The sequence below is a fragment of the Vombatus ursinus genome, unplaced genomic scaffold, assembly GCF_900497805.2.
Source record: "Vombatus ursinus unplaced genomic scaffold, bare-nosed wombat genome assembly UNPS02014820.1, whole genome shotgun sequence".
NCBI classification, from domain to species: domain Eukaryota; kingdom Metazoa; phylum Chordata; class Mammalia; order Diprotodontia; family Vombatidae; genus Vombatus; species Vombatus ursinus.
This window is the reverse complement of record NW_020954598.1, coordinates 3,793,822-3,809,685: the sequence shown is the minus strand read 5'-3', so window position 1 is coordinate 3,809,685 and position 15,864 is coordinate 3,793,822. Positions and strand designations below refer to the sequence as shown.

At 39.3% G+C, this 15,864-nt stretch overlaps 1 protein-coding gene across 1 annotated transcript in view; it reads right to left on the bottom strand.

Moving 5' to 3' along the window:
• The window catches only part of XYLB (xylulokinase), a 222,373-nt gene that overhangs the window by 137,645 nt on the left and 68,864 nt on the right, over nt 1-15,864 (bottom strand). The window contains exon 9 of the mRNA XM_027836833.1: nt 2,889-3,007. Coding sequence (XP_027692634.1) covers nt 2,889-3,007 — 119 coding nt within the window. The remainder of the gene's footprint in view (nt 1-2,888; nt 3,008-15,864) is intronic.

Below are 15,864 nucleotides of genomic sequence, written 5' to 3'. Positions count from 1 at the left end.
AAAAGAAAAAGAAAAAGAAAAAGAAAAAGAAAAAGAAAAAAGAAAGTTACCCAGAGCAGAGGCAGCAAACAAGCTGCTCATAATCTACAGGAGGCTCACAACACTCAAGTAGCAAACCATATTAAAGTGTAATTGGGAAATATTTAACAAAATAAATAAAAATACAACAAAACATAGATTACATTACATTTTTTAACTAAGTCAGCTTTTGTGTGGCTTGTACAGATCCTTAAGTATGCTTAAGTTGGTGCCTCCCCCACCTCCATTTCTATTTTAGCTTGACCGACACCTAAGTCCAGAGCACTGCAAGGTTGAGTGACCTATCAGGTCACTTGTCTACCATGTTTAGAGGTGGGACTTCAGTTCATGTCTCCCTGGGCTTGGAAGCTGGCTCTCCCTCCACCATGCCATGCTACTTCTCTACTACTACGGGATGGGTAGAACATTAAATTCAGGCATCGATAATATATCTTGAACAGGTATTGCAGAGGAACAATTATCTGGGTCCAGAATTGAATAGGAGAAGGTGTGTGGAATAAATTGCATTTGAAAAACCACATGGTGCCTTCAACAATTCTAAGATTGTCCTTGACACAAAAGTCTGCTTCTTCAACAGCAATATTATCTCAGCGATATTAATTATATGACTGCCAATCACGGCATACTATGATCTCTAAGGAATCTATATCATGGGTGACCTAAAGAGCAGTGGGGAGAGATATATGGTAGGTGTAAGGACACTATAGTATAATAGCAATAATGATTTACACACAAGATATGATATAAAAGATATCATTAAAGACATGCAGATTAGCAAAAGAGGTAGGCCAGTCAGGTAGCAATACAGAGAAATAATGAACAGTACAATTGTTAGACCTGTGTCCATGAAATACTAAAAGATCTAGCAGTTCTCCAGTGTATCAGGTAGATGCTATTTGGAGAATTTATTGAAAGACATGAACAAGATTTACACAGGATAAAAAGTCATGGGTGAGGGTGAGTTGCATTTTGTACCAATGGAAATAAGTATCCAAAATATTCAAGTATCCAAGAGACAAAAGAAGAGGAGGAAGAGGAGGCTTGGGCTGATGAGTCCCAGGGTGGTCTAATTTGACAGGGGAACCAGAAGAAAAGGTACATATGAGACAAAGTCCTTAAGAAAACAAGCACTTGTTGATTCCCAACCTCTGGCAGTGGGTTGGGAATGTTCTGCCCATCTCTTCTGAGCTTTTAAACTCTCTTATAATCTGAATAGAGGCCTGATAATCACCCATTAATCCTGAGCATATGTTGGCCCCACTTCACTATGATGTAGCTAGAGGAACCAAGACAGGCTAAAGATGGGGTGGCATGAAGCGGCTGTTACTCAATTCCTTGCCTTGCTGGGAGCTACAGCTATGACTTGGCTTGGAGTTTTCTTTGCGGGTAGGAAATTTCTGTCTTAGAGTCAGGAAGACGGGTTCAAATCTCACCTCTAAAGTACACTGACTGAGTGACCCTGGGCAAGTCATTTACCTTCCCAATATCCCAAGCAATCCTCCAAGACTCTAAGTTACAGAGTAGGTGATGATATGTATTGGGAGAGGGAGTTTTTTGTTTTATTTTGTTTTTACCAAGAAGTTCCCTATGCCATTGAAATCAAAAGTCTATTTCCCCTTTAAAAAATCACTAAATAACAACAAATAATTAAACACATGAAGTCTAATATGACATGATTATAGTTTTCTAGTTATGTCATGTGTGTATGTTGTGATTCTATTCTGCTGGAGCTCTTCAAAGGCAAGGTCCATGTTCTTCTGTCTCCTCTACTCTGTTCATCTACTGGGCATAGAGAAAGTGCTTAAGAAATAGTTACTTACTACCTGCCCAACATAACAGCATGTTGGATCTGGAGTCAGGAAGATCTGGTTTCAGATCCTGCTTCTGACACTTACTGTCTGTGACCAGGGGCAAAAAACCTTGAGTTAAACATGAGTATGTGAGAGTATTTTATTTTTTTGCACGGACAACCTCTTTGAGTAACAACTCTCATTTAAATTCAACAGACAGTTCTTATAAACTACATTCAGTGATTCTGTTTGGTGCAAAGAAACCCTCAGGGCGTTTAAAGTTCACTAGATAAGATAAAAGTAAATGCATAAATATCTATAATACAAGGCAGAATGTGATAGACACCATGAAGTACAACTTACTATGGAAGTCCAATGTGCCATGGGGAACAATCACAGGAGAAGGGCGTTGGAGAGGGGGAAGGGAAGGAATCAGGGAAAGTTTCACGAAGGAGGTGGCATTTAAGATGGCCCTTAAAGGAAGGGTAGGATTTCAACAAAGATTGAGGGAAGGTACCCCAGGCAGAAGGAACAGCAGGAAACAAACCAAATGAAGCAGTTAGTGTAGGGCACCCTGAAGACCTATTAGGTAAGATAATAAAGTACATGCAGGGAAATAGTAGGAAAGGAAGCTTTAAAAGTAGGTTATGGCCTTATTGTGGAGGGTCTTCGTGCCAGGCTGAGGAGTTAAAATTTAATTTTATAGGCAATGGGGAGCCATGGAAAGTTTTTGAAGGGAGAATGAGCTGAAGGAACTGAACATTTAGAAGGCAATCTGCCAGCAGCTGTGGGCAGGATGGGTTTGTCTCAATGTTACCTCTTAGGATTCTAAATATTTTTTTCTTAATTATGTAATACTTCAGAAAATACAGTGCTATAGTTTTCTCCCTAATTTTCTTCATTTCCTATGGAATTCTTCGGAATTTCACCCAGTCATGTATGAGAAATTTAAAGGAAATTTTATTTAATGACATCTATTTAACTAAAACCATATCTGCATTTACAAACTCTACTGAAAATGGCATTCATAAGCTTTTGATCATTGGGCTGAACACATACCAGTACTGAACTCGAGGGTACTGCCGGTCCAAGTTTCTCCTCTAACTCAGGTGCACATGCATCTAGGCAGGGCTGGGACCAGGATTTTTTACGTATGTGCAATAAATTCATCCCAGAACCTAAGAAGTGAAGTTATGACAATATAAAATAATCACCTTGAAAAGGACATTTTATTAAGCTATGTAGGAGAACAAAAAGCTGTTATAACCTTTGAGACTGAGCTACTTTTTCACTGAACACACAGAACTGACCTTCAAGAATCTAAAACACATATTTTGACCACAGCCAAACCCAGAACAGGGAATTTGCCCAATTCTCAATGCTACCACAAGGAATTTCCTTCTAACTAACCCAAATCCTTCTCAAAACCACCCCCAACAGTGACAGAACTTTCCCCACTCAGACTTGTACAGGAATAGGGACCAGACTTGTGATTTCACTGGTATAAGGAACATCTTAGTAAGGAAACTCTCTCTACCAATGTAGCTTAGCGCCACCTCTGAAACTCGAATCTTGATGAGTTACAGAGAACACTGAGAGGTAACTCAGCAAGGATGTGTTAGAATTAGGACTTGAATTTGAATTTTCTTGGTTTCCAGGCCAGCTCTATTCACAAAGCTTTACTGACCAGTTTTACTCCTTGTATACAAAACCTTTTTATACTCATTTATTTCTATGGTTATATATTACTAAGATACTATCCAATAACAACTCTATTAATTAGGATCTTGTTTAAACTTCTATTAGGAAGGCCAAGATATTCTTTTGAGTAAAGCCAGAAGTGCCCAGGAATAAATCATAATTTTTTTTTAATTTTACAAGTATGTTTGAATTTTTTGTGTTAAATCCAAAACTTAGATTTTTAAAGTTTGTTTGACTTTATGTTTAACTAGTTTGAATGCCAGCTAGATAAAGAAGGGACTAGCTCACAGATGCTTTGGTTTGTGTGATTCATTCTTTATAAACTGTCCATTGTGAAAGAAGGAGAAACATTGGCAGGCAAGGGATAGCGAAAACGACAGAAGTTTGGACCCTCTGTTTAATGGCATAAGGGCACTAACCAGACTGGGGACTATTGAGCAAAATGAGAGAGATGTAACTGATGCTGATTTATTTGACATTCTATATAAATGTCCTAAGCAGTATACAAGTTGTATCCAGGGTTGTTTTTCCCCCCTTAGGTAAAAAAATTAGCTGATTGTCCCATTGTTGACTGCTGAGGGGCTGGGTGCTAGTGGGTAAGGCTGTCTTCTCCACTGTTCTCTTTCCCCACATTTGTATGTTACAGAAAAATCTCCTTTTGGGGGTAGAGTAGTATAGAGCAGTGACTATGAAGTAGGTCTGCCTGGTGGGAAGGGAAAGAGTGCTGCTGAAAAGCTGGTAACACCCACATTCCAAGTGTGGAAGCCACTGAAGAGGGAGTAGTTCTACTTTCCCTTACACAGTGAAGTCTCACACAGATGGTAAATATCAGAGAAGTGGCTTAAATCCTCTAACTCTAAAGAAATCTTTCTTTACAGGAAGGATCCAGGATTACACAAACTGTCTTGAGCTAACACTTACAATCAACTCACAATGTTCTCCCCACTCCTGATTCCACTTTCTTCCTTCACACTCTATAATCCTGGACAACTCACTTAACCCTTCTGAGCTTCAGTTTCCTCATCAGTAAAATAAGGATAATGAAAAAGTAAATAAATAAATAAAAATTAAAAAAAAATAAGGATAATGATGTTGGCAGTACCCACCTCATAGGTTTTTTTGAGGGCCAAATGAGATAATGTTTGTACAGCTAGTACTATCATTTTTATTCTTCAACTAAAATTCTTTTCTTTTGCAGAAATGTGAAGTAAATTTGATCCATGTTCCCTGCTCTTTGGTTTTCTGCCTTTAGGCTAACAGAGAATCCTCTGTTAATTACCTTCTTGTCTCCCCAGAGGGCAGAGGAAAGATTATTCATTAATATGCATCTCAAGTAACTAGCATGTGAGAGTGAGACTTCAGGAACTCACTGCCACCTAGCAAAGCAGGTCACACAAAAATGATTCTCCACTGGCTTAATTTCCAATGCCCTCGATCAACAGCACTAGAGCACCATTCATTTTTGTGTTTTAATTTCCTGCTGTACTGGAAACTCACTTTGCACCTCTCTGTACTCACACAGCTGCTGCAGATTTTGGTCATCAAAATGTCCCTAAGCAATGTTGCTATTTATGCTAGTTGACAGCTCTCAGCCCATGTCTACAATATGATGTGTGTGCACTCTCATCCTGCCCATACTGTTTTCTCTCTCCCATACCAATAGCTGATTTGTCCCAGATTTGTAAGATCTCTGCATTGGAAGGGACACAGGTTTCCTCTATCATAGAGATAACTAATTGTTAGCCAACATTTATTTGAGGTCCTCTAGTGAGAGGATACCCATTATCTATCAAGGTAATGCATTCCACTTTGGGATAGCTATAATTGTTGGGAAGATCTTCTTTATATCTAGCATGCACTGTGACTTCCACCCACTGCATTTAGTTCTGGTCACTAGGGCCAAAAAGTTAGTGCAGGGGTTCTCAGCCTGGGGTCTATGGAATTTTAAATAGTACTTTGATTATGGTATTTCAATATAATTGATTTCCTTTGTAATCTTATGTATTTCATGTATTTAAAATATTGTTCTGAAAAGGAGTCCATAGGCTTCAACCAGACTGCCAAAACACACAGAAAATGCTAAGAACCCCTCACTCTAATTCCTTTCCCCACATGACAGCACTAATGTTGGCTCTCAAGTCTCCCATAAGTATTCTCTTCTCCAATCTAAAGCTCCTTAGTTCTGGTTAAGTGACTTGCTTAAGAGCATTTGGTGTCTAAACTGTCAATAGAACCCAGATCTTCTGTCATTCTAGTCCAGCACTCTGTCCACTACACTCAGCTGTCTCCCAAATAATTTGGACAATATTTTGTTGCTCAATGTAAGGGTTCTAACTTATATTTTTAAAAACAGTATGAAAGTAGAGAGGGCTAGTGAAAATTCAGCCATAATTAAGGTCACTCCTTAGTGAGCGACCTTAGGAGAAAGGGCAGTTTTAAGAGACTGCCCTAAGAGACTGAAAAATGAGATTTTACAATGGGGTTGGAAAGTACTTCTCTCTCTTAACCTTATAGTCCTAGTTACCTTCTCTCTCCATTGCCCTTCAATATGCCAGCTTATTCACCCTGTGTTCAGAGGAGTTACAAGTATTTGTCAGGAATCTTCCTCTTTCCAATAGCAGGTCAAGTGTTTATAAAGTCCTTTCTGGTGATTTCTTAGGACTCCCTTCTATTCAACCCAACACAATAAACACCTAGTAAGCAACTATAACATACATGGAACTGAAATAAAATGAATGGTAATTGCCCTCAAGGAGCTTGGAAAATTCCCAGGGAGTATCATGCTCTTCTTTTAAAGGCAGTGGGGCACAGTAGAAACCAGCAACCAGGTAGGAATTGACACCTGGGTTCTAGTCCTGCCTGTGCCACTAACTAACTTTATTACCTTAACCACAGACCTCTCCAGGCTTCAATTTCCTCATCTGTAAAATGAGAGCATTAGATGATCTCCAAGGGTCCGTCAAACTAAGACTATAATGATGTCTGCAGTTATTTACAAACTGATATTGTGATTTTTTTTCTTCTTCTAGTACTTTCCCAGGTTGAGAAGTTAACCTCACAGATCCGGTATTTCCAGGGTCATTTTGTTTCCCATGGAATTGGGTCATTTCCTTACTTGTCCCTCTGGTGAACAATGACACCATTAAACCAGAATTGGGGTTCTCCTGTCTTAGTTATTATTGGTACTTAAATTAAATCTCTTTTTTTAATCCAGCTAGAGCATTGGGCTCAGTCACCTCCTAGGGTAATGACTTCCCCAGGCTCATTGCCTCCCTGCTTCCAGTGTATTTCTCACGATCAATAAAAGTTAACTGATAATAGTACACGATGGAGGCATTTCCCCTCATTTGTTTCAAGTTGACCATTGATGGCACAGATTCCCTCCCTTCCCCATTCCCACTTTTCTCAAGTTCACATTTCTGGTACCTTGACAAGACTCCTTGTCCAAAGGCCAAGATATAATGGCAAGTAACATTTCAGAAATCATATCAAAGATTACAGAACCATTGAAATGTCTCTGTTATGTTTACACAAAACTCCCAAAAGTCTTGGGAAACCCAAGAATACTTGGGCAAATAAATCTTTTCACTGCCCTAAGTTTTAGTTTTCTAACCTGTAAAATGGGACAATAATGCCTGTCTCATCTACTTTAGAGGATTGCGTTGTGAGGATCCAATGAGATAATGCATGTGAAAGCACAATGAATCTTTATAAATGGAGCTATTTATAGAAATTGTTGCTGTTCCCGGCAGAGGTGGTTAATATATACTATCTGGATGTTCCCCATTCCCATTTTCAGCTGTATATGCCAAGGGAGGGGAAAACTCTCAAAAGCTAAGTCATCTTGTCTCTCCCTCAAAAGAGCAGAGGGAGTGAGCACAGCAGCATTTACCTAGATTAGCAGATGATTTACACACCAAGAGAGAGAATCAGCCAGCCTTGGGAAAAAACACAAGGTCTAAGTCAAGAAACAATGGAGTAGCCTATGATCTTGTCAACTGGTGATCAGTTCTGAGGTCAAAAGCAAGGATTCCAGGAAAGCAAACAGGTCCAGAGGGGTAGGCAGGAGAATGCAGACCAAGTCTCTAGTGTGAATGTGGGGAGTTGTAGGGGTAGAAGGAAAAGAGAGAGCAGGGCCATACAGAACAAGGCAAGGAAAATACTTAGGAGAAAGAAGCACCCTTTTAATGGTGGGGGCATGTTGGCCATGCATGCCCCTGCCCCTCTTAGATGAAGTAAGTATAGTTCTGAGCCAGGACATAAATCATACAGGATTAAATGGTTAACACAGCTCAAAGTGTAATACATTTTGAAATTTTTAAATGTATGGTGATTTAAAATGTATGCCAGGTGGGAAAATCCATATTTAATCAGAACTTTGAGAAATATTAAATTAGATTTTCTGATTCCCATTTTAAAAAAAAGGTATAACCTTTCAAGCTTTTAACTCATCACTGTCTATGTGCTTGGTTTTCTCAAGTCTTTGCTTTCTGTAAACATATGGCTAGAGTTAATGAGACAGCATTCATTTTGGAATAACTCGGACTCTTTACTTCAATTCCTTCCTCTCCTCTCCTCCCTTTTCTCTGGACTCCTAAATACACATTTTATATTTCAGGCTTATTTGACATTAGTTTTAGTTAGTACTTAATAATTTTCATACCATAGCCCCTTCATCTGATGTTGTTGTTCAATTGTATCCAACTCTTCATGACCCTGTGGACCATACAGTACGAGGGGTTTTGTTTGGTTTTGGTTTTTTGGTGGGGTTTGTTGTTTTTTTTTTTAGGCAAAGATACCTAAATGGTTTACCATTTACTTCTCCAGTGGCTTAAGGCAAACAGAGGTTAAATGACTTGCCCAGGGTCACACAACTAGTAAGGGTCTGAGGGTAGATTTGAACTCAGATCTTTCTGACTCCAGACCCAGTACTCTAACCACTGAGCCCATCTAGCTGCCTCTTTCATCTGACATACATATACCCTAATGCCTCTAATAACATTTTTATTAGAGAAATACTATGCCAGTACTAGCACATAGTAGGCACTTACTAAAGGCTTAATATTTTATTCTACCCCTGATAAAGAGGCATCTGGCAATGAAGTGTCAGAATGAACTTTCTAACTCAAGAAGCAATAGTGTTCTTATGGGGAGCTGAGAGAGAGAAAGAGATAGAGACAGAGCGACAGAAACAGAGAGAGAAAGAGAAAGAGAAGGAGAAGGGGGAGAGAGAGAGAGAGAGAGAGAGAGAGAGCATAGGCTGTGTGGTATAACTAGGTAAAAAGTGGAAAATGTCATAGCATCTCAGAATTCTCTAAACAGCATGCCAGTCATTATTTTTCATAAAATAGAGAGGTCGATACTGTGAGGTTAAAAGAATTTCCTTACCATAGTATCTTTCAATGCCACTTGCACTTAAAAAAATTGAGCCCTAGAGAAATTAACCTTAGCCAAGGAGTATGCAAAGATAAAAGGACTATGATGTGTTTCTGTTGAAATGAGAGACTCAGAGGAGACAGTAAAAGGCAAGAAAATCCAAGTCCAGTTTGGTAGTGTTCAATGAAGAGTTAAGAAGAGAAGTTAACAGATGAGTTACAAGAAGAAATCAAATGGTTCTTCTGAGGCTCTTTTCTGGGATCTTTGTCCAGGTTATACTCCTAACCATGGGTACTCCATGTGGCTCTGTTCTGGGCTCTCTTCTCTTCTCCCGGTCTATCCTATTTCATCAGGTGATCTCATCAGCTCCCATAGATTCAATTATCATCTCTATTCTTATGATTCTCAGATCTGCTTAACCAACTCTAACCTCTCTGCTAAAGCCCAGATTCTCATCTCCATCTTCAACTCAACATTTTAAAAACTGAACTCATTATCTTTCCTCCCAAATCCCCTCCCCTATTCCCACACTTTCCTATTACTACCATCCACACAATCACTCTAACAATCTGAGTGTCACCCTTGACTCCTCTATCTCTATGACCTCCAATCCAATCCACTGCCAAGTCCTGTTGATTTTATCTTTGCAACACCTCTGGTACATGCCTTCTTCTCTCCTCTGCTCTCTCCTTGGGGGGGGGGGGGCGGGAATCATCACCTCACACCTAGACAATAGCCTGCTGGTTGATCTCCTTGACTCAAATCTCTCCCCACTCTCATCTATCCTCCACTCAGCTGTAAAATTAATATTCCTAAAGCTCAGGTCCAATATGGCATCCCTGTATTCAATAAACTCTAGTGGTTCCCTATTGCCTCTAAAATCAAATATGGAATCCTCTGACATTCAAGCCCCTCACAGCCTTGCTGCCTTTTCCAGGTTTTTAGCCCTTACTCCTCTACTTACTCTGTAAGGCAGTATCTCTAGCCTCCCTGCTCCACCTCAACCAAAATACTTCATCTCCCAACTCTGGGTATTTCCACTGCCTGTCCCACATGCATTTCTGTGCGTGTGTGTGTGTTTCTCTGGCTTTGCTTAAGTCCCAGATAAAAATTCTCCTTCTATAGGAAGCTTTTCCAGGTTGCCCTTAATACAAGCACCTTCCCTCTGCTGCTGACCTCCAATTTAGCCTGCATGCACCTGGTTTGTACATAATTGTTTACAGGTTGTTGCCCTCATTAAATTGTGAGCTCCTTGAGGGTTGCCTTTCTTTGCATCTTAGCACTTAGCCCAGCGTTTGGCAGCTAGCAGGCTCTTAAACAATGCTTGTTGACTGACTAAAACAGCAGAATTGATTTTAATTTAGGTCATTCTGCCTTCTGGTATAGCTTGGCTGATGAGAGGAGAGTTTTATAGATACTGGCTGAAAAGCTCAGCTAAGAGGCCTGACATTCTTCAGAGAATAGGAAAAGGGGTGTGTAGGGAAGGAGATTGGGGTTGCTAGATACATCATTAGCTTATTTACATTGCTGTTTATTTAGATTACACTTTTCATGACAAAGCATGTCAACCAACTGATAAAAAGGAAGACATTACTGGGAACTCAAGAGTTATGGCTTAGAAAAGATACTCACCCATAAAATGACAGAACCTGGAATAACTCACTAAGGGACCCAGAATGAGGCAGCAGAGAGTGGGGATGGGAGAATCCATGAGCTATGCTATACCTCTTTGGTAACTCCTTAATACTAATTGTCAGTGGAACACGGAAAAAGACCCTGACAGAGTTGGACAAAGAATGAGAAAGATTTGATGACATAAAGGGGTGCAAAAGGTAAGAAGGATTCACGCAGCCTTGGGTCCTAGGGCAATTAAAGGCAATGTGCAGGAAGTAGGTGGCAAGGAGAAGCAAATATACCTACATTGCAAGTTTACCTATGGTCAACTCTGTGTGTGACTAAACATAAAAGAGTGGGAAAAAAAGACAAAATAAAGTATTAGGGACAGGGGTAATAAAAGGAGGAAGAGGAAAGCACAGGAATAATAAAAGCAGAAATTTTTGTTAAATCTTCATTTGCATCCAGGGACAAATACCTTTGTATTCATTTGGCTGAAAATCTAGGAAATACATTCCAGATGTTAAATCCAGTTAATTTACTATCTTACTTTATATAATTGCTTTCTATTCCAAAGTCCTTTTATGTTTCTCTAAATTAAGGGGAACCTCTAATCAGAGCACACATACAATATACTCATAAAAATCAATAGACATAAACATATCTCATATATGAACACATATAATGCAGTAATAGATGAAACAATGGTCATTAGATGGACCACACTGGTGAACAACATACACCAAGCAGTTATATCCCAGGTCAAAATCTGGGATCGGGGGGAGAAATCAGCCTGTATAGTTTTTTTTTTCTTTGTTTGTTTGTTTTGTTTTGTGGATGTGACCCTTTAAAAGACCTGATTCTGAGCTCCTGGATTGGAGGAACAATCAATATGTGTAAATCCTAATTGAAAAAAAATGTCTTTCATTATTTCAAAAGAGAGGCTTAGGAAGTCTGAAAGAGCATGGAATGTCCACCCTGTTTAGGCACCTGGGTGACAGAATGGATAGAGTGCCAGACTTGGCTTCAGGAAGATCTGAGTTCAAATCCAGCCTCAGATATTCAGTAGCTGTGTGACACTGGGCAAATCACTAAATGTCAGCTTCAGTTTCCTCAAACTTATTTATTATCCCCATCAAAATGGGGATTATAAATATCACCTACCTCCCAATATTGTGAGGACAAAATAATTTGTAAAGTGCTTGCTCCAATGCCTGGCACATAGTAGGTGTTTAATAAATGCTCACCCCCTTCCTCTTCCTTCCAGTCATGATTCTGCCTGTGGCTCTCTCCATGGCCTTAAATAATTTATTAGACTGACTTTGCTTGAATTTCTGTTTCAGAGGGAAAGAAATTTTAGTACTATTTACCTATATGAAAGGACCTCTTGAGAACTATGTTAGAGTGAAAAGAAGAGTGTCACAATTCAGTATCTTTATGTTATTCTTCCTTTTAAGAACTGAATTATATAAATTTTATTTAACAAGCATTTACTAAGTACCTACTATGTGCAAGATACTGTATTAAGCATTGGGAATATAGAGATTAAAAATAATAGTCCCTCCCCTCCAGGAACCCACATTCTACTGAGGAAGAAAAGAACAGACATTTAGTAAGCTCCTACTATGTGGGCCAAGTGTTTTACCAATATTATCTCATTTGATGTTCGCAACAACCCCAAGAGGCCATTGCATTCAACAGTTAAGGAAACTGAGGCAAACAGAGGTTAAATGACTTGCCTACTGTCACACAGCTAGTAAATGCATGTGGTCAGATTTGAACTCATGTTTTCCTGACTCCAAGTTCAACACTCTAATCACTGTGCCACCTGGCTGCTTCATACAGGAGGCTATATGATATACATGCAGGTAAGGATAACATAGGGCAGCTAGGTGGTACAGTGGATAGAGCACTGGCCCTGAAGTCAGGAGGACCTAAGTTCAAATCTGACCTCAGACCAAACACTTGACACTTGCTAGCTGTGTGACCCTAGGCAAGTCACTTAACCCCAATTGCCAAAAAGAGAAAAAGAAAAAAAAAGTACATTGAGTCCATGTAGCATCCATTTCCACCGTTACATGTATGATCTCCAGGTTGAGACTCCAACGACTTCATCTTTAACCCTGACATGTCTCCTGAGTTCTAGAATTACATTAATAATGACATGCTGGACATTTCTACTTGGATGTCCTGCTGCCACAGCAAATTCAACATGCGCAAAACTAAATTCACCCTCTTCCTGCCTCTCTACCACCAAGCTCCCTTTACCTTCTATGCTCCCTTCTTTTTGGTTAATAGGTCTAGAATTCTAGTCACAGACTCAAAGTCCTGGAACCATCATTCCATATAATGATGGGATGATCCATCTAGACCTGGAAGGGACCTGAGAAGCCATGTAGTCCAAACCTTTCATTTTGTCTATGAGAAAATGGAGGTACAGGGACTTTAAATAACTTTCCCAAAGTCACACAGGTCATGTACATCATTTTCATATTTAATATGTCACCAAATTGTATCAATTATGACATTGGGAGGTCCTTAACATTAACACCTTCCTTGCCATTCCCATCACTGCAATCATAAGTTAAAGTCTTTATCATCTTACATAAGGATCACTCTAAGAATCCTCTAATTAGTTTCCCTTTGTCTCCAGTCTCCCCCCCAGAGCAATTATCCCAATATCATGGAACCTCAGAGCTGAAATCAGTTTTAGTGGTTATCTAGCCAAATTTGCCACTCAGTGCAAAAATCCCATTACAACTTCCCTAATAGTTGACCATCAAGAAAGTTGTAGAGGAAATTCCTGGAGGAGAGTTCAGCCTCTCTTCAAACCCCTGTGATAGCAAGCAGATGCCTAACTGCTCTAATTGTAGAGAAAGTTCTTCCTTATCCTATGGTGAAATGTCTTCCTCTCTGCAATGATTACTTATTGTGCTTCATTCTAGAGCCACATGCAAGTCTTGCCCCTCTTCTAAATGATAGTCTTCCCAATATTTGAAGATAACTCATAAGATCCAATATTTCAAGCTGGAAGGAACTGCAGAGGCAATCTAGTCCTTCATTTGATAGATGAGGAAACTGACGCTCAAGAGGATTCAGTGATTTGTTCAAGGTCACATAGGCAGTAAGTAGCAGAAGTGAAATTTGGGCATGGACCCTGCCTCCAGAATCAGTGCTTCTTAGCACCTCCTGCCTAAGTATTCTTTTTTTTTTACATATAAGTCTTCCCAAGTCCTTTATTCCTCATGCAACCTAGATTGAAATTTTCCAAGCATTTCTTTTGATAAAATTAGAGTATCATCTTTGAAATAAAAAACCCAAAAAAACCTTTATAAAAGTAAGCAAATGTAAGTAGCTTGAAAGAGCTAGACAATGAATATCTAGTGCTTACATAATGAAATCAGGAAAAAAGACAATTGCTCCTTGGGAATCCCACCTCCAAATTACGGTAATTGAGAAAACAAAGGAAGATAGGCTCTGGACTAATAAGAAGTACTCTAGTAAAAGACAGAAGAGGATTGTTGTTCATCCCTTCATTTTTGAAGAGGATCAATTACATCAGGGGGTGATGTTTTGACTTGCATGTTCATTGAATTTAAGTGAGGCAGAGTTGCACAGTCACCAACCTCACTCTCTCCCAGAATCATCCATGTCCAGTAGTAAGAAAAAAGTAAGGATGACTGGCAATGGTGTGGGATGCAGTGGATGACCTTGGCATCTTCAATGTCTGACCAAGCTCTAAGTGCTCTACAGCATCTGTTTCTGTCACTTTCATGGATGTTGGGACAAACAGTCATAGACTTAATGCTTTTTCAAACAAGGATGCCATGGATGAAGATCATTCAAAACAAAGACAGAGGTGGAGAAAAGAGGGGATATCACAAACTTCACCTTTATCTGAACAGGGGGAGGGGGAAAATGTAATAGAAACAGATTAAATTGATCAAAGGACTGAACTATAATGGGGAGAGGGAGGAAGATAATTTCTGAAGTGAAGGGTAGAATAAGTTTGTTTCAAGAGAAAGAAACTATAGCTACTGAAAGCTGATTTCAAAAAAAGGAGGCAGGGAAAAAAATTTAAAAAGGAGGCAGGGAGGGCAAGATTCAATGATTTGGGTCATGGCTAGGGGGGACAGAAAGGAGGAAACTATGATCAGCCTACTCTAAGACAAATAAACTGCAGGTACCAAATGCTGGTTTCCTTCTTTTTTCCCCTAAAAGGGATGGGAAAGAAATATTATATAAAATATACTGAAGGACAAAATAAATAATCATAACTATGAGTGGGAATAGGATAGATTCATGAAAAAATGGAGGAGAATGACACAATGTATTAGGAAGCAAACAATTTGCCATATATTAGCAATACACTGAAAAATATGAAGATTTGTGTGGAGTTAAAAGGAGTTGGATTAGAGTTTTTATGCCTCAGTTAAATCCAAAAAAGTAGGAGGAGAAAGCATGATTTTAGATTATACAATGGTAAAAATAGATATGGATAGGAGAGAAAAGCAGGAAAACTACATTTTGCTTAAAGGCACCACAGAGAATGAAACAATAGCAAAATTAAATTTATATGCACTAGCTGGGATAGCCTATAAATGCTTAAAGAAAAGCTGATTAAATTCAAAGAAGACCAAGAAAGTAAGAAATAATTACAGATTACTAAATACTTGAGATATAAGCTAACTTAACCAAAAGATAAACAAGAAAGAAGTTAAGGATCTGAACAGATTTTTAGGAAAACTAGGTATGGTAGATCTTTGATAATCATGAATAGGAATCTCAAGAAGTATACATATTTTTCTGCATTATAGGAAAACTTTTAAAGTGATCATAAGAGGGTCTACTCAGCACATCAGCAGCCCATCTTACTCCACAGGAGTTAGCTATGACCTCCAACACCCCAGCAACCATGTTAAAGGGACCCACAGTTGGCACTGATCTTGGTACCGCTTACTCCTATGTGGGAGTCTTCCAACATGGGAAAGTGAGGATCACCCTTTGACCCAGCAATGGCACTTCTGGGGCTGTATCCCAAAGAGATCATAAAAATGGGAGGAGGACCCACATGTACAAAGGTGTTTTTGGCAGCTCTTTCTGGGGTGGCAGGGAGTTGGAAATTAAGGGGATCGGTTGGGGAGTGGCTGAACAAGTTGTGGTGTATGAATGTAAGGGAATACCATTGTGCTGTAAGAAATAATGAGCAAGCGGACTTCAGGAAAACCTGGAAAGACTTGTATGGATTGATGCTGAGTGAAGGGAGCAGAACCAGGAGAACATTGTACACAGTAACAGCTCCATTGTGTGATGACTAACTTTGATAGACTTACCACTTCTCAGT